This window comes from Leguminivora glycinivorella, chromosome Z, assembly GCF_023078275.1.
Source record: "Leguminivora glycinivorella isolate SPB_JAAS2020 chromosome Z, LegGlyc_1.1, whole genome shotgun sequence".
Taxonomy (NCBI): Eukaryota; Metazoa; Arthropoda; class Insecta; order Lepidoptera; family Tortricidae; genus Leguminivora; species Leguminivora glycinivorella.
The window spans coordinates 39,609,794-39,633,915 of NC_062998.1; the positions used below are offsets into that span (position 1 = coordinate 39,609,794).

Sequence of the window (24,122 nt, forward strand, 5' to 3'; positions counted from 1 at the left end):
CATTAAATTGTGTGATGTATGAACACAGGTATTTGTTCCTGAGTCATAGATGTTTTCTATGGATATAAGTGTGTATATCGTCGTCTAACACCTATAGTACAGACACCTCGGATACTGGCGATCAAATATATGAAAGAGGCGCGTTCCTACCCACACAGTCTAAGCTCGTGTAGGTGAACGCGTACCATGCTTGTAACTTGTAAGAGTGAAATATGACATGTCGACTGTTCGCGTTTCTGACAGGCGGTAACTGTGAGGTAACCAAGAGCGGGTGGGCGGCACTTTCAGCGGGAGCGGGAGTGGCCATACTGTACGATAGTAGGTACTCTTTATTATACTGTGGTACAGATGTAGTGCGGAAAGGGTTATTTCGTATTTTTCCGGAAACGTTCGTATTCGTCATGCTAGTGCAGTCAATGTCAATTCATCTTGTACTGACACGTTCGTACGTTTCCGTAACAATACGAAGATAAATCTTTTCGCACTACATCTGTACAAGCTTTGCTTAGTTTAATAATGTATCGCCGTGGGCCGGTCTCTAAAATCTAAATCAACCCGAAATGTCAAATATTCAAATAAAACAACGATTTGATTAAAAATATTATTCAAACAATAAACAAGTTAAAAGCCGTTAAAATTTACTAGTTGCATGAGCTTGAGTAGTCCAAAGTATCTACAGGAATTCCTCGCCAAATAATTCTACACATACCGGTTGCACCACATTTTTCGATCCTTAGAACTTGTACGTATTTAACAAAGTACAAAACATCTATACCAAATGTCTATATATTTAATTCTATTACTAGAAGTAAAATTTTACTAAAATCTGGCGAAAGCTACATTTTAAAGCCTAGTTATTTCCGAGCTAACGTTGGAGTCCTTTTTTTTGTATGAATGGGTTGGGTATATAAAATGATGGGAATAGTATCCAGTGTGGCTGTCGCCAGAATTCTTCGTTGCGCTGACCTTTCGGTAGTATTCTATGGACTCCCCGCAGTCACAGGCCAAGCGACTTTCGGACCCGCTGCTTTCAAGTTGATATTTCGGCACCACGATAAGACTCTCAGTAGATTTAGTGGGCGCACAGTGATTATGGTTCCTGCCATATGATTGGTAGTGATGAGACGTAGAGCACTGGCGGTGAGTGTGTTTTTCTTGTGATTGATGCTGGTACTCGTGATGGCTCTGTGTGCTTCGTCCGCTGTGGCTGCGGCCGTGACTTTTGGATCTATTGGCATGTTTCGCAGTTGTGTCTAAATAACCGTATCCAAAACCATAGCCACCGAAAGCCTTCGTCGTGAGGTTATCCCACGATTTCGGCTTTACGTGTTGATGAGAACTTTGATATTGTATTTTCGGTGATGATTTTGCTTCAGAACGATCATTATCCCAAAAAAGTGTGTCACTACTTAAAGAAGTACTGTAACTAGAGACTGAATTGTCACATGGTGCAGTAGCGTTGCTTGTGGCGTATGACTGTAGGCTACATTGGCTTGTCTGTGTGGATTCCGTAGTCAAGTACCGATATCGACTCGAACACTGCCCGGATGAACATACTTTTTTAGTACGCGAGTTAGAACAACTGTCCGGCTTTTGCGTTGATTTATCTATTTGATGGTACTTTTCTTTGCGTTTGTGTTCCTTAGAGCATTCCTTCTTCCGCCTTATTTTCTTTCTCGAATTGGGCACACAATGAGGATCACAACATGGACTCGCTAAATCATAAGCTTCAAGACTATTCGAGTCTTGATTGTTGTAAGCAGGCATGCAGGGGGTACAACTGTGACTGTGACTGTTTCTGTGTGATTTTGAATGTTTCCCACTTGTGGATTTATATTCATTATTGTGAGTCTCGGACGCTCTATGGCAGTCATTCGGCGATTTAACAACATAATGATGGCACTCCCGTCTCGTTCTAGGGGAGCCGACCGTAATAACGAAGCTCCCAGTCCTTATGTTAGGTTGTATGATACATGCTCCATAGCGGGTGTCCAAGTATTGGTACATAAACACACTGGGCGGCGGAGGTTTAGCGGCAGTGACGTTTTCGCTGGAAAGGGTCGGCCGGCAGTAGGTGCCATTGATGCTTTCCGTCGGGTTGTTCTCTTCATTATCGGAAGAAGCGTCGGTCGGGGAAGACTTTTTCTTTTGCGACGGTAAACTGTGTGTCTTCCAATTCGTATCGAATAGCTGGCGTTCACGAACGGTTAATTGTTCCAGTTCTCGCATTTTTGATTGTATGGCTCGTTGTATGTTAATGTACTTGAGATGGAGCTCGACCTTGCGAACGCAGTCCTCGAAGATGACGACCATGCGCATGCGCGAGTCGCAGGCGTTGATGGCCTCGACGATGGCGGCGTGGTCGGCGCGCTCCACGTCGCTGCCGTTGATGGACAGGATGACGTCGCCCTCGCGCATGCCCGACGCCGCCGCCGGCCCGTCCGCCTCCACATGGTCCACGTAAGTTATTACTTCTATTTCCTGTTCCTGAAATTATATCAAGAAACTTGTTTTTAGGTTATGAATTAAATATAATTATGATGATTTGAAAGATGTGTGATAAAATATTTTTTTGACTATTGATTGAGAATATCTTACTGGATGAACAATAAAGTTAATAAAAACTCTATAATGGTTTATATTTTGTTCACCCTGCAACCGCGTCCCGGTTCTATATAATTATATTCTATCTAATTAGGTAAATTACTACTTAAGTACTATGTATGACTCTTGTGGTGGGTTAAGTTTATTATAATTATTATAAAGTTGCGTTTTGTTTGGGATTAATTACCTATATTTCCATACATGCATATAATTAGATTGAGCAGTTTTGGTGTCAGTCATGGACCTCGTGGGTAGAGAACTAACCTGAAGGCGGTCTTTTCATCGATTGAAATACAGTCGGTTGCCGTCATAAACATAGCCATGGCATAGCAAGTTTTATGAAAAGGGGGTTTACATCGGCTTTAGTTGTTTAAATAACACTTTCTTGTATATTTAACTATATAATATAAGTATTTCGCGCAGTACGCACAGTACATAGTACAGCCTAGCTAACAACAATTTTAATTTCGGAAATGAATCGCCTTTATTCGCAACCGCATTACCCATTAAATATCTGTAAGATTAAATCAAAATTAACCTTTTTATAGTGAATTCCATAGCTCTGGAGGGTGAACCCATAACTGCCGTTCTTTTTCTCGACGATGATGGTCCTCCGCCGCCAGTCCTCCTCGCTCTTGGCCGCGCCCCCGGCCCCGCTGCCTCCGCCGGCCCCCGGTCTTTCTGACTTTATTGAATCTCTAATCTGAAATAAACATGTTTATATAGAAAGGAAATAACCAATTTTATGGATTCTTAACTCATTGCGCTTAAGTAACCCGTCGACCCGGTTGACCTTAATCAGGTTCTCTATTCGTAGGAGGCTGAAGCGCAAAAAGTCTTTGTCTTGGTTCTGAAAATAAGTCTGTATCACCTAAATCGGTATTTTCGTCAGCCGCATCTCTAAGTAGCCGTCATCTCAACGTATACAAAGTCCATTTTAGTACATGCACTGCCAACTTTTTTGTAACGCTACGCTCGTAGACCATTTCATCGTTTTTCGATAGGTATTGTAGAGGAAAACGACTACGAACAGAGAACCCGCCGAGCGGATATACCCCGGCTCTCAATGTCTGGGTGTTACTGCTATCGTAAACATCTTCAGAAATGTTCGACATTATAAATTACAATGAATAATTAAATAAATAATGTTAGTACTTACTGAATTATCTAAGGAATCCTCCTTTGATTCGTTGTTTAGGAGTTTCTTGCCATTGCTCAGACTGCTCGGACATCTTTCACTGAGTTTAGGTGAGCTCATGATTAGTTTACAAAAACGAATTTGCCTCCATCAGGTTTGGGCCTGAATAGCATTTATACACGACCTACTGGGCACAACTCTATAAATTAAAGCATACTTAAGTAGTTGAGCACTCCATAGTTAGTTGCCTCGCACGTGTCGGCGAGGCACGAAACTGTTTCGCTGGGGTGCGACAAATCATTAAACAACGCGCATGCGTACCACTTTACCCTTTAAAATTGTATATTTCATATATAATTGGGGCAGATCATGTATCATTTATTTATTCGTGACTTTTTCGAGCATTTGTATATAATAAGACTATATAACTACATTTTAAAGCAGGCCCCTAATTGCCTATATATGATGTGCGCTGATTTTCACAAATGCACATGCGCTCTATGCGCTTTTCTTGGGCTATTAAAAAAGTTTTATTTGTGTACACTGTACATAGTACAAACAAAATATAACTAGTAAAAATGTTTTTAAAACAAAACGTAGATCATATCTGGATGCTGATACGCAATAATGTGTCATCCCACATGCATTTTGCAATGCAATGTCAACTCAAAAATTTTACGATTAAAGTTGACATTTTATTGCAAAATTCATGTGGGATAACACATTATTGCGTATCAGCAATTCAGCATCCTCTATAACTGTTATCTTATACCTTTAAACGAGCAATTCTTGTATAACGAGCAATTAGTGTAAGTAAGCGTATCATGTACTTAGTCGGTCCTAAAATTCTGTCACTGGCACCTTATTTTTAAATTTAGAACATAATTTTAAGAAAATGTTGGATTCCATTTTTGAATGTTTGACAATTATTTTAAAACAAAAAACAGTAATTTGCTGCGATTGCTCACGATGGAACTGTTTTAGCGTTGCACCGCTGTGGGCACTCCCCCACTTTTTGCTTCATACATTGCTCCATAACTTGCAAAATCTTTATTTTAGACAAAAGTTTTCTGAAAAAATCTTGTAGATAATTTAAATACCTTTCATAATATGTGTACATTTGCTTCTGGGTCATGTACCGTTGAATAATTATACGACTTTAAAACTAAATGAAACAACAAATGTATGTGGTAAACGTGTAAAATATGTATTTCAAGAACATGATTGTATTACGATGCTGTATAAATGCATTCACACAACAGGTCAAAATACAATTAGCTGTATATAAAGGCCTTCTCACACCCACATCTACCACTACTACAATCTGTAGTGCACCGGCAAAATATTGACTTCAGTATTTCTTCCGGAGCAGCTGGTACTTTGGTTTGCACAGGAATCAGTAAGTTGCTTTCGTTCCGTGTCATCCCCATTCATCATCCTCCTTGCGTTATCCCGGCATTTGCCACGGCTCATGGGAGCCTGGGGTCCACTTTGACAACTAATCCCAAGATTTGGCGTAGGCACTAGTTTTACGAAAGCGACTGCCTTCTTACTTTCCAACCCGAAGGGTAACTAGGACTTATTGGAATTAGTCCGGTTTCCTCACAATGTTTTCCTGCACCGAAAAGCGACTGGCAAATATCAAATGACATTTCGCACATAAGTTCAGAAAAAAGTCAGAAGTATTTGGTATATTAGCGAGGGAGGTAAAAAAGTGTGGAATACTAATACAACTAACTAACTTAGTTTCAGAGGTAAAAACTGCAAATAACAGCTTAAGTTACAATTATGTCCTAACTCTTAAAAGTTTTCTACTACTATTCTACTTTAAATCAAATTTTAACGTAAAAAAAAGGTTTTTACTTGATGAATACTGGATCAAGTGCGCTAAAATACTCGTACTATTAGATCTAGAAATCAAGTACTCTTAGATCATTAAACTGTTATAAATTTGAAATTCGGTTGTCTATTGTTTGCCCGACAGTCATTTAACATAATATTCATATGCCCGAATCTAACTTGCCTGAATTTCATTTGGCCGAATGATTTGTTTACCATAAAAATTGTATGATATACTGGTTGTTTATCCGAACATTACCTTCCATAATCATACAATGCCATACTATCTGTTAGCCATATTATTAAGTGCAATAATATGGTTTAATATAATATTCAAACGCCATAAGCAATTATTGCCATATTAATTGTTGCCCATATTTGAACCTACTTTCTGATAGCAGTTTCATTTTCCAGGGTGTCGCAGTTCTAACCTAACCTAACCTACTTTTCAAGCAGTTTCATTTTCCAGGGGTCACAGTTCTAACCTAACCTAACCTACTTTCTGATAGCAGTTTTATTTTCCAGGGGGTCACAGTTCTAACCTAACCTAACCTACTTTCTGATAGCAGTTTCATTCTCTAGTACTTCTAGTAGTGTCGTCTCTGTGATAATTAAGCATTTCGATGATTCTGCCAAATCACATTATGGAAATTGACTTTTCTGGTCGCTAATTTGGATGACAAATGATGGTATGGAATGTGGTAATTACTGATTTCGATGATTCTGACAAATGACATTATGGTAACTAACTTTATGGGAAACAAAGTTTCTGGCACTTGATTAATATAGTAAATAATGATTATGGCATAAGATGTTATGAGAAACAATATTATGATTGTTGAATAGGGTGGCAAATAAAATTATGGCAAATGAAATTCTGGCAAATGGGGGTATCCCTTGAAATTCTCATGAATGCAGAAATAACCTCATTGATTTTGTTAAAAAAAATCCGAATTTTTATGTTATTACGTGAACAAATATGTTAGTTATGTTGAACGGCTCTCCTCTGTAAAATCATGAGTTTACACTTGCCTCAGTATCCTTAGGAGGTATGGATATAACTTACACGTGTTTTAATTTACTCGCTGCCTCTTTGGGCGGGATGATATTAATCGGTCTTCTTTGTTTGTTTGAAATGCTGTCGGTCTCACACCTTACTACTATCAACACTGCAATTCTCTATTATAACCTTGTGTGTTACTGTGTTTGTTGTCCCAAATAAATCAAACAAGTTGAAACTGTTTCTTCCATGTCATCTGGATCAGATGTGACAACTGTATCTTAGACAATATCCTCCCGCCGTTATCATCAGTGTCTTCCTCTATCCTGGGGGTGTCGTTGACTTTCGATCCGGAGATTGCGGGTTCGAACCCGGCTCGTACCAATGACTTTTTTCTGAACTTATGTGCGAAATGTCATTTGATATTTGCCAGTCGCTTTTCGGTGAAGGAAAACATCGTGAGGAAACCGGACTAATTCCAATGAGTCCTAGTTACCCTTCGGGTTGGAAAGTCAGATGGCAGTCGCTTTCGTAAAACTAGTGCCTACGCCAAATCTTGGGATTAGTTGTCAAAGTGAACCCCAGGCTCCCATGAGCCGTGGCAAATGCCAGGATAACGCAAGGAGGATGATGAATGGGGATGGGCGCGGAACGAAAGCAACTTACTGATTCCTGTGCAAACCAAAGTACCAGCTGCTTCGGAAGAAATACTGAAGTTAATATTTTTCCGGTGCACTACAGATTGTAGTAGTGGTAGATGTGGGTGTGAAAAGGCCTTTATGTACAGCTAATTGTATTGTTACCTGTTGTGTGAATGCATTTATACAGCATCGTAATACAATCATGTTCATGAAATACATATTTTACACGTTTATCACATACATTTGTTGTTTCATTTTGTTTTAAAGTCGTATAATTATTCAACGGTACATGACCCAGAAGCATATGTACACATATTATGAAAGGCATTTAAATGATCTACAAGATTTTTCAAGAAAACTTTTGTCTAAGACAAATATTTTGCAAGATATGGAGCAATGTATGAAGCAAAAAGTGGGGGGGAAAACGATTTTTAAAAAATTAACAGTTTTTAGGAGCTCATACCTAGATAATAGTTGGGAATAGAAAAAAAGTTTCTAGATGAAAGTTAAAGAGAATTTTATAAGCTTAGCTACTCGCCAAGTACCATTTTTAAGTTGCTCAAAAAATTAAATATAACGCTTAGGTTTGTGTACCGTACTATTGATAGTGATGAAGTCTCTAGTGTTGAACACAAAAAAAAAATGGCCGGCCACGCTCCGTAAGAACACCAGCAGACCCAGCAGTGATCAAAGCGATCAAGGCCCGTATAGCAAGAAATCCTGTCCGAAAACAGAAGTTGATGGCTTTGCAGATGGGTGTCAGTAGGAAAACCGTCAAAAAGATTTTAAACGAAGATCTTAGTCTACGAGCATACAAAAAAAAAGAGTGGGCACTTGCTTAATGAACGTCTTAAAACAATAAGGCTTAAAAGATCCCGAAAATTGTTAAAGCGGTACGCGAAAAATCGACACCGCGATATCCTCTTTACAGACGAAAAAAAATTTGATGTTCAAGAAAAGTATAATAAACAGAATGATAGAGTGTATGCTACGAGCTCTGTAGAAGCAAAAAAATAGTTCCACGGGTGCAATATGGGCATCATCCATCATCAGTGATGGTTTGGTTGGGAGTATCTTATTACGGGCCAACTGAGGTTCATTTTTGCAAAAAAGGGGTCAAAATCAGTGCAAAAGTGTACCAAGAGACGGTTTTGGATCATATTGTCAAAGATCTGCCCAACACGCTATTTTCAGGACATCATTTTGTGTTCCAGCAGGATTCTGCACCTGCACACAAAGCCAAACCACTCAAGCCTGGTTTGAGCGTCAAAAAATCGACTTCATAAGACACGAAGATTGGCCTTCCTCCAGTCCGGACCTTAATCCTTTGGACTACAAAATTTGGCAGGTCGTAGAGGAGAAGGTCTGTGCTAAACCACATAAAAATTTGGAGAGCCTGAATATGCTGCGTGCTGCGATAGACGACTGGCCGCGGCGTTTATTGGCCTGTATTAAAAATAATAGAGGTCATTTTGAATAATTTTAAGGTATATTCATTCTCTATTAAATGTACTTTAAATTTTTGTGACAGAACTTCAGGACCGACTAAGTATAATGATATATTTCCTAAATCCATACTAATATTATAAATGGGAAAGTGTGTGTGTCTGTTTGTTTGTCCGTCTTTCACGGCAAAACGGAGCGACGGATTGACGTGATTTTTTAAGTGGATATAGTTGAAGGGATGGAGAGCGACATGGGCTACTTTTTGTCTCTTTCTAACGCGAGCGAAGCCGCGGGCAAAAGCTAGTTCCCTATATTTTTTTAAGTTTCGCAGTCGCAGTAGGTACTTACCTAAGTAAGTACGAATTTATGTATAAGAGAGTAGGTAGAAGTAAAACTGATTTGTGACATAACAAATCTTTCTTAAAATATTTTTATTAATTGAATTATTTACTTAGGTACGTCGATGGCTATACAATAAACAATAAGTAATTGCTATTGTACTCTTTTACTTTAAGTATGAAAATTGTATTGAGAGATCAATAAACTAAACTAAACAAATTTTTCAGTACAGATGGTGTTTTTTTTACGCACTAGTGCGAGAAGTGGTTCATTATATGCCAGGTCGAAACTTAGGAGGCTCTCTGTACTGAAAAACGTCGTACGATACACGTGCGAAAAGGAAATTCGTAACTCGTCGCGCGACCGTCGCCCACGCAAGACACGGCGTAACAGTATCTACGTAGCTACGTAAAATGTTAAATCGAGAAATATTAATTCATTTTACATAAATATTATATTTTTAGCAAATACATCATATGTAGGTATATTCGTAAATAGACACATTGTCAAAATTACTAAACTAAGAAATAATCCAATAATCAATTCCAGAACAATTAAAGTCTGACAAGTTTTTATTTGACCCTGAAAGAGTGTCGCTACAAATCGTTTTCATATGGCAATAATGTGCGGACGTCATGTATAATGGGGACAACGTGTACTGGTTTCGCGTTAATATGGTTTCATAGAATATTCAAACGCCATAAGCAATTATTGCCATATTAATTGTTGCCCATATTATTACCTAACCTAACCTACTTTCTGATAGCAGTTTCATTTTCCAGGGGTCACAGTTCTAACCTAACCTAACCTACTTTTCCAGCAGTTTCATTCTCCAGGGGGTCACAGTTCTAACCTAACCTAACCTACTTTCTGATAGCAGTTTCATTTTCCAGGGGGTCGCAGTTCTAACCTAACCTAACCTACTGTCTGATAGTATTTTCATTTTCCGGGGGGTCACAGTTCTAACCTAACCTAACCTACTTATCAAGCAGTTTCCTTTTCCAGAGGTTCACAGTTCTAACCTAACCTAACCTACTTTCTGATAGCAGTTTCATTTTCCAGGGGGTCACAGTTCTAACCTAACCTAACCTACTTTCTGATAGCAGTTTCATTCTCTAGTCCTTCTAGTACCTATTATAGTAGTTTTCGATTCTGCCAAAGCACATTATGGTAATATTTATAGAAAATTAAAACATGGTTTTAGAGAATCAAAATTTTATAAGCTAGGTACTTCTTTCCGCACAGCCATCCATGAATCTTGTACCTTTATCGAAGTCGTCGATGTTTGTTTTCTTTTTACGTGGGACCTTGTTTTGTACTGTTGGCAATGACGGAACGGCCTCCTTATTTCTTTATATATTTTTTACGGCAGAGTTACAGACACCATCAATAAGAACAATTATAAAATATATTAATCTAAATCGAAACCAACTAATCAATACAGGAGAACCGCACTATAAATGTCAGTACCGGACATGTCAACAACCGATCTCGGAACATTGTTATCAAAATGCTGTGAAATCCTTCATCCTTTTTTGTTGTACGTAATTTATCACGTTCAGTATAATTATTTTCACTTTTTTAAATATTATTTTGGGCATGTTTGCGATGAAACCGTTAGAAATTTTAAAATATTTACTTCTAGTTTACATCACTGACATTCGATGACTTTCGATGACGGGTATCAAAAAAATCCTTGCCAGTAAAAGACGTTAGTTCAGCTGAAAATCCGCAACGCGGCGAGGGTCAAATAAAAACTTGTCAGGCTATACATAAAATTTTTTGGCGGTTCGATTTTTGTATAAGAATAAAATTAATCCATACTAATATTATAAATGGGAAAGTGTGTGTGTCTGTTTGTTTGTCCGTCTTTCACGGCAAAAAGGAGCGACGAATTGTCGTGATTCTTTAAGTGGAGTAGTTGAAGGAATGGAGAGTGACATAGGCCACTTTTTGTCTCTTTCTAACGCGAGCGAAGCTGCGGGGAAAAGCTAGTAAATATTAAAAACAAGGCCGCTGCTTAGCAGCACCGACACAGTATTAACCAGTAATAACTCTTCTAACAAACGTACGCCGCCGCCGCGCGGGGTGCACACAATCGCGTCGCGTCGTGTACGTACGCAACACATGCAAGCGGATTTGGATAAACGTGGATAAGAATGATATGCATAATGATATTTATTTGTGTTTTCTGACTGAGATAATGTGGTATTATTATACTAATACTTATAGTTAATAGTATTACCTAAATAACAACCTCTTACTTCGATGTCGAGTAACACTTAGAGTAATTTTTATTTTTATTTTTTTTTATTCGTAAAGCTAATTTACATGTCAGTCAATATTTTGTTCAACCACGTGCTTTCGGATGCTGTAGGTACCTTTCGCGTCGTAACTACTGAGTCGTCCTTATACTGTGGCACCTACTACCGACTAGGCCAGACCGGTCGTCAAAATATAGCAAAAAATATGTACTTAATACAAAAATTAAAGCATAGTATGCGGTACCTATATAAATAAATAATAATAGTTATATAAATTATGCGTGTTTCGTTCCACCGTATAATTTCCTCAGAAATGTTTTCCCCAGCTTTCATTCTATTTTTAGAATTACTTATACCGGCACGAGATCTTTACGAAAAAAATAAACATTCGGGCCATTTCATGAAAGTTATTAGGTAACTTTTTGGCGAATTTAGCAAGAGGTGTTTTTTAAATGTTAACAAAAAACTTTATCATCCATTGTATAAGTGTAACGATATGTTATATCCAAAGGGGATAGTCGATTTAATTACATTTTTTTTTCTCTTAGCATAGATTTGTTTCAAGTCCAAATACGCCAACAGCATTAACTACAAGACGATCAGCGTCGATCGTGTGGAAATAGCGGTTGACTTTACTAGGTAACTTTTGATGCGTTTGTATCAGTTTTGGCTCGGATGCAGCGAATTTTTATATTTTCTTAGGCCCACATGCACCAATAACTCAAACCCTTCGAGTCTCTAGCATCTAGGTATATGTATTTACTTATGTATTTTACTGAAATGATATGATGTCGCTGGGACTCAAAGTGTTAAGTCAGGGTTGGTGGACTGTCATCTGTCAAATTCCATATAAAATGGTGGGTTAACCCTCCATTTTCGTTGGTGCAAGTAGCCTTTAGTAGCTAGGGACTGACACTTATTATTGATGTATATATTAGGGTCAGAAATTTCATATGATAAATATTTCAGTTTTCTATCAAAGCATCACGAAGTACACTCGGGTGCAAAGAAATCGGACCACCCCAGCATTAGGTATAACATTTTTTCATTTTCTGTAAAAACGATGTATTACTTCTGCCCTATCAAAGGACATTGACAGTTAGTGGTGGAGTGAATACGAGTATTCTCCAATTTTCTCTATGACACTTGCCCTGATTGACCACTTGCCATTGCTCATAAAACCCGTAATTACCATTGTTTATGCATCCTTCGTAATTAGCACGTCTTCCTGAACACTGGTCTCATAGAATTGACCTGAAAAACTGAAGAAAAATGGATACCACTGAGACTGAAGCTGGTCACGCAGGGGCTTAGTTAGCGTGAAGTAGCGGGCCAACTCTCTTCAGTTCAATCTATCGGTCTTCAGTTCAACGTGTGTTTCACGAGATTTCTAGAAGACCATACGTTCTCCAGAAGACCCGAAACAGGCAGAAGTCGCTGAACTTCAGAGAGAGATGACTGATTTATCGTTGTTACCTCTCTAAGAAATCGTCGACTGAACGCTGTTCAGGTTCAGCAAAAGTTTTGAGACACCCGCGATGTTTTTGTCAGCTGATGGACTGTTTAAAAACGACTGAATGAAAATAAATTGACAGCCTACAGACTAGCAAATGGCTAAAAACTCTCCGCAGATCATGGAATTGCACGAATGCACGACGTGTCTCCACTCAGGAAAGTCAGGAACATGAAGGTTGGACGCTCCAGCCAGCAATGAAGGCCCGTATTTTGTCCCGACGAGTGCAGGATAACTTTTTAGAGCGATTTTCTCAATGCTGCATCCAGGAACTTTTGTTGTCTTTAGTAGCGGATTTTTTTGGAAGCGTAGACGGGCATCGTGTTCATCACAGGCCCAGGTACCAGGCCGAATGCGAGCCGTTCGACTTCGCCGGTAATTAGAGGAGATTCTGGTCAATCATGTGGTCCCATTTGCGGGTCATATCGGCGATGACTTCTTGTTTATGCAAGATAACGCTCGGCCGCGTAGAGCCCGGACCACTAAGGAGTATATAACTACCTAAGAGAGGTGGGCATCGACGTCGTGGACTGGCCAGTTTGAAGTCCGAACCTGAAACCGATCGATCACCATTGGCACGAGCTGAAAAGAAGAATCCGGTCCAAGAAATCCGCTCCTGAAACCTTAGTAGAGCTGCGATATGCGATCGAAGAATAAGCGCATCCCTCAAGACGTCGTAAAAATATTGATTAGATCCATAATCTTGCCTTTTTGGTATAAATTTAATGATAAAACATATAAGCATGGCGAAATACTTATTTAAGGTGTTTTCACAAGGGTGCTTATTTTGGCATATCGAACAACAGAAGCGTTAGGTATCGGAAGAGGGACGGATTCAATGCTCGTGTTGAGTCCAATTAAGGCCGGTAGACCTATGGACTTCAAGCCCACTTCTGGTGGAATCAGGGATGTTTCCTTCACTACTTTGATAGCCGGGCTGCTGCTGGAGTTGTCCATCGATCTTCTGAAGAGGTAAATACTACGTTTGTTATCTCCACGTTCTTCAGCCTCGTTTGTTTCTCTTCTAAATGGGTGAAGGTAGTATTCTGAAACAATGAAGCATATAGTTTTGCCAAACACAACCCAGTGCACAAAAATTTGGGTGGTTTGCCATTACCAAAATTCTATCTAGACAATATCGATGTTTAGCGATAGGTAAGTTTATCTTATGGTTTACCTCTATTATATACAGTCGAGTTCATAAATATATGAGCAAATCCAAGGCTTCAAAAATAAATGCGCATAGAAAGGTACATTTTTATCTGAACAGAATAAACATTCAAAAATATGTGCACAAATCATCTGTCATATTAAACTGAGCAACTCTCACAAATATATGTAAGCATTTAAAAACTCATAAATATATGTAGGTAGGTACCTACTAAGTGCGAGAAAAAGGGCATTTATGACAAACTTTTTTTAGACGCCAATCGATCCCATTCCTATCAAGGATCCAAAACTTGTATGAGACCAAAAAAAACCGGCTAGAAAAGTCACCAATCGCGGAAAACTTTTCCTATACAATTTGTATGAAAAAAACATTTTTTTCCACATGGTGTTTTTATGATGCCAGTCGATTCCATTCCTATTCAGTATCGATAGATTCTTTGGGCTCAACTTTCGGTAATGTACAAAAGAGCCACAAATTGAAAACTTGTTCGACATTTTTAGTGCATTGTCGTGAGGCCCCTAAGAGGGCAGTATTGATACTGAATAGGAATGGAATCGATTGGCATCAAAAAAACACCATGCAAAAAAAAACTTTTCATACAAATTGTATGGTAAAGTAAAGTTTTCCCGATTTGTGGGTTTCTAGCCGGAAAATTTTTTTTGGGCCACAAGCTTTTGACCCTTAATAGGAATGGGATCGATTGGCGTCAAAAAAAGTTTGTCAAAAAGACCCTTTTTCTCGCATCCTGTATGTTTTTTCCAAAATCTGTAAATGGCATTTTTTAGGGTTCCGTAGTCAACTAGGAACCCTTATAGTTTCGCCATGTCTGTCTGTCTGTCCGTCCGTCCGTCCGTCCGTCCGCGGATAATCTAAGTAACCGTTAGCACTAGAAAGCTTAAATTTAGTACCAATATGTATATCAATCACGCCAACAAAGTGCAAAAATAAAAAATGGAAAAAATGTTTTATTAGGGTACCCCCATACATGTAAAGTGGGGGCTGATATTTGTTTTCATTTTAACCTAACGTGTGATGTATTGTTGGATAGGTATTTAAAAATGAATTAGGGTTTACTAAGATCGTTTTTTGATAATATTAATATTTTCGGAAATAATCGCTCCTAAAGGGGAAAAAATGCGTCCTCCCCCCTCTAACTTTTGAACCATAAGTTTAAAAAATATGAAAAAAATCACAAAAGTAGAACTTTATAAAAACTTTCTAGGAAATTTGTTTTGAACTTGATAGGTGCAGTAGTTTTTGAGAAAAATACGGAAAACTACGGAACCCTACACTGAGCGTGGCCCGACACGCTCTTGGCCGGTTTTCATTAATTTGAAATCGATGGATGGTCTCCTTAGACCATTTTTTACGGGATCTCATAGCTGCCCTTACTGACTCGCTATCAAAATACACCCTGTATTTATGAGTTTTTAGATGCTTACATAATATATTTGTGAGAGTTGCTCAGTTTAATATGACAGATGATTTGTGCACATATTTTTGAATGATTAATCTGTTCAGATAAAAATGTACCTTTCTATGCGCATTTATTTTTGAAGCCTTGGATTTACTCATATATTTATGAACTCGACTGTACCAAAGTGCAATATCTTATACTATTAAACGAGCAATTCTTGTATATTTATTTATTTATTTATTTATTTATATATACCGACGATCTTGGAAACCGCTCTAACGATTTCGCTGAAATTTGTTTTGTGGGGGTTTTCGGGGGTGAAAAAGCCTTAGATCCCGGAAAACGCGAATTTTCGAGTTTTCATGAGTTTTTCTTTCGCATTTGTAAACGTAAAATATGGTCCTTAATTTCGCCGCGCGCGCATCGATTCCGCTTAGCTCAGTCGCACGAGGTCGGTCTAATGTACGCAGATAGATCGTAGGTGTCAGGGTTTCGAATCCCGGTCAGAAATTAAGTTTTTGTTTTTTGTCTTTTTTTTTGTTTTTGTATTTATAAGAGTTTTTTTTTTATCTAAAGACGTGATATATTAAAATAGAACCGAGCGAAGCTCGGTCGCCCAGATATTTGTTATAATATGAAACAGACTCATAGACATTGAAGTTCATTACTGTAATTTTTCAGGTGCGTATTCACTATAAACTTTGTTGGTTCGAAACAAGGCAGTCGGTACCCATAAAAAAGTTTAGTGTTATTCAGTTTCTAAACATTGTTCCGTGTTTCGAAACAAAAATGTTTATAGTGAATACCTTTCAGTTTTAAATAAAATACGAGTAGTATGGTCTTAGGAAGTATGTACATATTTGTATTGTACTCACACTTATATACGTGGTTTTAATGAATGTCTTCCAGCAGTTCCAGCATTGTATCTTGTCATTTTAGTTTGTATATACGTAGCTATAGTTTCTCTAAATCGAATTCTTACAAACATAGGGGCCATAGGGTTAATTGAATTTTAGATCTCAGCTTATATGAATTACCCCGAGCTTATAAATTACCTGATCGTTTAACTATTGGGCTCCTTTTCCCCTTTGTAATCTGGTCAAGAATGCTCAAAGGAGGACTAGTATCTGAGGTTGCACTGGTTTGCACCGGGACCACGGCCACTGCGCTCTGAGCAGTCACATTCGTCAACAGCGGGGCAGGAATGCCGCTCAAGTCCACAGCAGTTCCGTTACTATGGTAAAATGATAAAGCTTCTTGATTGCCTCTGAAACAAGGATGCGGTAGCCGAGTTAAAGTTATTTCACCAACTTTTATTTAACTTTTGTCCTAAGTGTAATATTATACCTAGACATATCTTGCTATTGATTTCCGTTAACTTGAGTTAAGGGAAAGTTTTTTAGGGCAGTTAGGTGCAATTAATTCGAAACTTCAAACGTCTTAACTTCAAAAAATATATGTTATTTAATGGTTCAACAACTGTTTAAGACCTTTAGGGCCACTTGCACCAACGAAAATGGAAGGTTAACCCTCGGGTTAACCAACCATTTTATATGGAATTTGACATATGACAGCCCACGACGGGTTACCTTCATCTGGCAGAATAATTTTAGTCCGAAACACACTTCGCATAACATGTTTCGCAGAAACACTTTCAGTCGAATGGTAATTTTGCAGAAAACTTAGTTGGCATTATTACTACTACGCATAAGACACATTTGGCAGAATATTGTTTTACAGAACATTACTTTGGTCGACTTTGATTTAGCATAATTGTATGTACCATAATAATCTTATAGCATAATATAACATTTGCAGAATTATTACGCGCTATCAAAAAAGAAAAACTGCCCCAGAGTCACCGTTAGGTACGACGACGAGCGAAGCGAGGAGGAGTGTTAGGTATCTTGCATCCCCAACACATCCAACTCACTATCAAATAGCAAATTGCAACTTTATGCCGCATAAATATTATGCACAAATATTATCTGCAAAAGTATTTTTCGACTAGAAGACTATTATGCTCATCAAGATTATGACAACAGACGATTTGGTATTACAAAAATCTGCGAAATGATTTATGCCAAAGCATATTCTGCGTAAGGTGCCAAGTGCTGCCAAGAACTATTATACGAATCAAATATATGCGTAAAAAGTTTCTGCCAGATAATAGTGAACCCTTAACTCAGAGTTTGGTTGGTGCAAGTGGTCTTTAGAACGTCCTAGTATTATTTGTACGTGCCGTCAGATACTTGACACTAACTTTAATGTTATTCTTCAGGGTCTCCTAGACTTATCAATTAATTTATATTTTGTATGGAAACGATGAAATTGTTAGTTTTTTGAATTTGATATAGCAGGTGGTTTCTGATACTGAGCCTAACGGCGAGTCGAATTTAACGGGCACAAAAAACCACCAGAGATGTTAACTATTTGAAATAAAAGCATTTCAAATAGAAATACAAAATACCTATTTTGTATTTAGTATTTTAAATACTTTTATCGAAAATTATTTTGTATTTTATTTGAAATACTTTTAAGTACAAGTATTTTGCATTTTCTACCATTTCAAAATACAAAATGCTTTTTGTCACTTTTTGACGTACCTAAGATAGATGGTACCGAGCGCGTATTCTATTTTTTCTGTCTACCTAAGTTATGTACTGACCGGTAGTGGATGCTATAATAATTAAGGTTCAATAAATATAAATAGTAAGCAATTTGTTGCAAGTCCCCTAAGCACCCTGACCGTGAACATCGAAAAATCGGGGAAAATCCATATGATTCGTATACCTAATGACTGTAGGCATTTCTATTTAGTACAGCTGTAATGTATTATGCTTAATTAATATTACTATTATTTTAGTTTTTTTTTATATTTCATACATATTGCAATATAACTCTTTCATTCGATTTTTATAATATTAGGTAAAAGACATGGAGACAGTCCATTTTTGGCTTCACTTTTTAATGTGCTAATTTTATAGAGCCAGGTTTCTGGGCTCTCTGGTGATTCTGTGTTTTAAACACATCTTTAAAATAAAAGTTTTACCTTATGTCAAAAAAGTATTTTATTTGAATAAAGGTATTTTGAAAATACCTATTTTGCATTTTGTATTTCAAATACCTTTTTGTAAAACTATTTTGTATTTTTATTTGAAATAGGTAAAAAACCAAAGTATTTGCATTTTGTATTTAAATACATTGCAATACCTATTTTTTAACATCTCTGTGTATAACTAATGACTAATTTAAATAGTACTTATTTCTTAAAGGCTTACGTCATGTTAGCAATTTCGTCATCCGATTTATTTGTTATAATTCCAACTTGGTATACCGTGGCATGAATTACATACCTGAAAAAAATACAAGCAAATTGTGATATTAAATAGACACCAATTTTATCCTGAACTACATACATCGTGACTAATGAGATTATATGCCATTAAAAAAACAATGGCATTAGGTTTATTATGATTAAAACATTTGCAATCTTTCAAAAGACGTAACATGTCGAACTTCAACAAAATGAACACATGCACATACTCTAAATACGATTCTCACACAGTTCTCACATAACATTTTTCTTATTGTTATTTAAAAAACACAGCAGTAGTCGATAAGTTTCACTCTAATAATTGTAATAAATAATAAACACTTACATATCATTTGTCGTATTTGTAAGATTTGATATTGGGTTTACCGCTATACCCACCCGTTAAGCAAGCAGAACTTGCGGTAACATTGCTCAATGCTACATCTGGGAGCTTGAAACTTACAATTGCAACGTTGCAATGTTTGGGCAACGTTTGAGCCATATTGATGTTAAACGCTTTCGGCCGCGCTGTAGATAAACCCTGTAAGTTTCCCAGATCGGATTTTTACAACTTTCTATAACTTTGAATAGCAATGTTGCTGATACATTGAAATATCAACTTACTAGAAAGTTACGACGAAAACTTTTAAGAAGTTCATTTTTGTACATTGCAACAATAGCACATTATGCAACTTGTACGTAACTTACACGCTATTCATTACGGCAATGTTGCATTTACAATACACCAAAAAGTTTAAAGTTGTAAATTGTATCAACTTTTCACCGGTACCTTTTAATAAGTTACAAATGTAACATTGCTTTAATAACTCTAGTGAAGTTCCTTGTAAGTTACTCTTGTAATGTACCTAAAAGTTGCATTTGGTATGTTGTGTCAACGAATCACTGGCAACTTGTTCGTTTAGTGAAATAATAATATTGCTAGCATTTCCTAGATGCATGTTTTGTGCAAGCCACTCGTGAACCGTTCACTCAATATTTCATAGGGATGTTTCAGGGAAGTTGATTTTTGTGGTTGATAGGATGTCACAAATTAACTGCACGCAAGGTGCTCTGCAAGCTGCGCGCGGACCGCCGCGGCTGTCGAGAACTCGCTAGTTTCGATCGCGAGTGAATTGGAACAAGCTAGATTCTCTCCAAAAACCGAAAGTCTGCTCGACAGGTTTGCGACGGTCCGTGTGCAGCTTAATACTTCCAAACATAATTTTAATGATTATGTATGATCAAAATAACTAGAAACGAAAAAGTCAAACTTAAAAAATACCACACACAAAAATCATTGATGTGTAAAACAAAAACATGGATATACAGACAACATAATTATTTTATTTGAAGTTTTTTCTTCAGGCCGGAAAAACATCACCATACTAATGAAAAGTGATACCTATGTATAGTTATGTAGTGTTACACATTTGAATTGAACGTATGTTACCATAATACACACAAACACTATTTTAAAACACTGCGTGAAAACTACGACGGTTAAGAGCCCACAGGACCCGAGCTCCTTCTCATATTTGAGGAGAATACACCCGTCGCGCTGAAGAGGCGTCACTTAGGCCGTTCGCATATGCACCTACTCAAATCCTCCTCGCCTCAGGTGACATACCTGCAAAAATTTAAATTCATTCAATCTGTAATTTTGATTGCACACGTGAAACATGAGTTTGCAGCTGATGAGATGAAGGACTTATGATATTTTGTATGATTAAACGTATTGATTATTATTATGATTTGCCTGAGCGCTCTTTGAGCTCGCAACCTGCACAGTCTTCAATATGTCTGCACGATTTCTTAGAAACTGAAACTGATAAAAGTCTTCAAGACGTGGAGACTTTGCAAGTGTGGTTTTGTACAGGCAAGTTTCCAGTACTAGAAATATTTTATACTACCATACAAAATTACAAATGAAGCATCAGATAATTATAAGAAACACATTGGCAGAAGTTATTTTTTAATCAAATTGCTATTGAATATGTCTGATAGAAATATATTAAGTAGGGTGCATTGTGGTAATTCCGAAAGTCGTCTAATTTCTAAAGTCACAGAAAAATCACCATTATTTCCATCATATCAAGATTCCCCTTTTTAAATTACCTGAGCATTTCTGTGCTTCGAAATTACCCCAATGCACACCAAATGAGTTGACCGTGACGTCACTAAACACGAATTCGAATCGGCGAAATTGGGTTTAAAAATATGGCAGATTATTTTTAAACCCAATTTCTATTTAAGAAGTCGCATTGAAATTTATAATGAATGAGTTGACCGTGACGTCAGTCGACACGTTTTTATGTATGCGTAATATCACCCTTCGATCTTCTTTTATTTCAGACTTGTTCACGAAAATGTAAAAAATAATCAAGGTAATTTTTAAACTGTGATATTACATAAACCAAACCAAGTAAGCGAGAGTAACCAAATAAAGTCAGAATTAGAGATGGGCCGAATATTCGGTAAATATTCGGTATTCGGCATATTCGGCAAGTTTTTCAATGTTCGTTTTCGGCCGAATAATTCGGTTGCATTGCCGAATATTTACCGAATAAACAAAGTACATAACTAATGAAGATCTTACGTATTCCATTCGATAATAAGCTCCTATTTTAGTAGCTTTCTAAGGAACTACTAAAAAGAGATAATTCACTATGCGTCAAAATATAAATACAAAGTTGAAAAAACCGTAGTTTAAGACTTGAGTAGAGTTCAGAGTTGTTTTAACTAAGTTTTAGTTAAATCCACTAAATCGTAAGAACATATGTAGTTCTAGTGACATTATCCATCATTTAATAGTTTTAATCTTAACTTCCGTTATCCTCCATCCTCCACAACCATTATCCATCATTTAATAGTTTTAATCTTAACATCCGCTTTCTAAATATGGCGTAACCGAATATTCGGCCGAATGTTCGGTTCGGTAAGAGCTGAACCGAATGTTCGGCCGAATATTCGTATTCGGCAAAGTCCATATTCGGCCCATCTCTAGTCAAAATGAAAGAACATGAAATGGAGTACATAACAGCAGAGGCTGGTCCATACAAGCCGATTCCCACCGGCTTGCCTAAAATTGATTACTAGGAAAGTACATACCTAATGTTAAGGTCAGGTTCCTTTTTGCTCAGTGTTGCCTAGCAGAAATTTTCACCAGCCCCACTGATACATAATGCATATTTTTAGACATTCATATTCTTCTATTTCTATTCTCGAACCACTCGCTTCGCTCGTGGTTCAACTATAGGATCCTTTCACTTGCTCGTTTTTCAATTCCACACTCGGCGTTAAAATACAACTTTGCCCCCTTGTATAACAAATAACAATAACTATTATTTTTCTCATCCAAGTTCAAGGATATGAATGACTGTAAAAATATGCATTATTGGGGAATGGAATGGGGTTTCCATTTCATGCTTTCTCATTCTGACTTTATTTGGAAACAAAAGAAGATCGAAGGCTGATATTACGCATAAAGTGTACTTAGGGCCTGTCACTAATGCACCTCAAATTACAACCAAATCCCTTGCAGGGGCCAATCTTCTTAGAGCCTGCTAGACGCTTTATGTATATCACTTTTATTTTCTGAAATTAACTCTTTTCCTTATGGGGCCAATAATTCTTTAAATTTAGTAACCCGTGATTTCCGCGCAAAATGTTTGCGAACTAACAGTTTTAGTTTTGCTTCGTCAATCTCCTGGCTCTCGTTATCACTACTGGTACTGTCATTGTCCGACATTTTGTATTTACTGAATAAAAATACATAAATAAATAAATGAAGAGAAGGGTAACAATGTGCAAGCTAACCAAATTCCACCGGGGCGAAGCAAGGAGGCGACACTGTCGAGCTGACACGTGGGTCTCCAGTCGGAGAACAGCCCGTGGCAGTAGCAGAGCGCTGCGCCACAAATACAACCATCTGAAATATTCGGTGCGTGGGATAAAGCAAGTGCGAATGCAATAACAGCAAATGCGCAAAATGTTGGTTAATGAGGTGCAGAAACAGTGAATTAGAAAACCCAGGAAAATTTATGAACACATACATAATTAGCAATTAAATGCTAATGAAATTTAAACAAATCTCTTGGGTTAATTAATCTGAGCTAGGACTACCAAAGGGTTAAGTGGGACTATTTAGGTGACGTTTTTATACTTGTCACACAATGAAACACAAAATAAACATTGTAGACAAGATACAAATATTGCACCCTCGACGGCTTTTAATTGTCAAGTTGAAATAATAGACAACCACAACTGACTAAATACCTAAATTAATCTATGCTTAACTGCGCCTTAAATGTCTGACAGAGGCACAAAAATATTCAATAAATCTAACTAATTGTGTACCTGTAAGTATTGGTAAATTAGAAGCAAATAAAATTATACTTATTATTTTTAAATCTTTACGTTTGCTATAATAGTTAGGCAGACTTCTCTATACGTACCGTTTATGTGTGGCTTGTGGCGGAGGCTTTATAATGCCTAATCCACGAACTCACGACACTATTCACAACAAATCGAAAAGGGGTGCAAGGAAATCAAAGTAGAGGTATAAATAGAATGGGCAACTTACTTTGTTAACTTCGAGATAGATCCGCCGCATCACATGGACCAGCGATGTTCACCTCGCCCGATGATAGTGCAGGAACAGGGATAGCTTCCTATAGGTCCGTTGCGGATTTCACTGGTCATTGCTCGCAGGCCGGGTCTTGTTGCTGGTTGCCAACTTGTCCAAGATGAAGCAGCAACAAAAACAACCCTGAACACAGTAAAAAGTTATATTAAATTGAATATTTAAAATAAAGTGCGTAATGCGCAGACGTTGGAGATGTGATGCGTGATGCGCGGGCGCGGCCGCGACGCTCTGCGCCGATGCTCGCCGCTCCCGCGACGCGACCCGGAATTGTCCTCCAAACGTATTCAGACTAAACTAAGTGAATTGAATTCATATTGTTTATTATATAAATACTAATTCATCCTTCACGATATACTTGTATTGTACTTAGCGGGGTACTTGTGTTGTAGGCTTCTTTCTGTAATAAACCAATTTTACACAAATCAACCTAGTCCCGCTGCCGCTGGCTGCCAGGCTCATTTGTTCACTATATATCACTGTGTTAATAATTCATGCATAATTAAAGAAACAAAATACTTACTGCATGATCATGGTCTTCAATGTGATCCATTTTTTGATACAGCACTTTATTACAGCAAGAACAGACACGCAACGCTCGAGACGAGAGGAAATGAAAGATGGCGACGGCAGGCAGTGTTGCCAGGTCCAATTTGAAAAAACAGGAGACACATGTCCTAAAAATCAGGAGAAATCAGGAGACATAATTTCTCCAAAGTCATAAATTGATGATATTATTCTTCTTTTAGTTTATTTTCACAATTATTTGTAACATCTACGTTAATTAAATAT

General features: G+C 37.5%; 2 protein-coding genes and 1 long non-coding RNA gene across 3 annotated transcripts; all 3 read right to left on the reverse strand.

Annotated features, from left to right (window-relative positions):
- Positions 1-587: 587 nt before the first annotated feature.
- LOC125241357 lies at positions 588-4,299 on the reverse strand. The gene is made up of 3 exons (XM_048149800.1): positions 3,764-4,299; positions 3,143-3,307; positions 588-2,487 (listed from the first exon to the last, which is right to left on the reverse strand). The coding sequence occupies exons 1-3, from the start codon at positions 3,860-3,862 to the stop codon at positions 844-846; spliced, it is 1,908 nt and encodes a 635-aa protein (XP_048005757.1). The 5' UTR covers positions 3,863-4,299; the 3' UTR covers positions 588-843.
- Positions 4,300-13,316: 9,017 nt separating this feature from the next.
- Positions 13,317-19,070, reverse strand: LOC125241887. Its single transcript, XM_048150579.1, has 4 exons — positions 19,035-19,070; positions 18,654-18,728; positions 16,428-16,639; positions 13,317-13,830 (listed from the first exon to the last, which is right to left on the reverse strand). Coding segments are annotated over exons 1-4 (576 nt in total). The 5' UTR covers positions 19,037-19,070; the 3' UTR covers positions 13,317-13,543.
- Positions 19,071-20,012: 942 nt separating this feature from the next.
- LOC125241888 lies at positions 20,013-24,122 on the reverse strand. Its single transcript, XR_007178786.1, has 4 exons — positions 23,854-24,122; positions 23,271-23,456; positions 22,505-22,616; positions 20,013-20,315 (listed from the first exon to the last, which is right to left on the reverse strand). It is a non-coding gene; the product is annotated as an uncharacterized LOC125241888 (long non-coding RNA).

Bases quoted from the DNA above. Each gene is read 5' to 3' on its own strand.
- LOC125241357 (XM_048149800.1), bottom strand. From the start codon at position 3,862: ATGAGCTCACCTAAACTCAGTGAAAGATGTCCGAGCAGTCTGAGCAAT. The intron at 3,308-3,763 runs GTAAGTACTAAC...TGTTTATTTCAG, and splicing joins AGGATTCCTTAGATAATTCA to ATTAGAGATTCAATAAAGTC. The intron at 2,488-3,142 runs GTTAATTTTGAT...ATATAATTTCAG, and splicing joins ATGGAATTCACTATAAAAAG to GAACAGGAAATAGAAGTAAT.
- LOC125241887 (XM_048150579.1), bottom strand. The intron at 16,640-18,653 runs GTAAGCCTTTAA...TCCTTGTTTCAG, and splicing joins GACGAAATTGCTAACATGAC to AGGCAATCAAGAAGCTTTAT. The intron at 13,831-16,427 runs GTAATTTATAAG...TCATTGTTTCAG, and splicing joins CCCAATAGTTAAACGATCAG to AATACTACCTTCACCCATTT.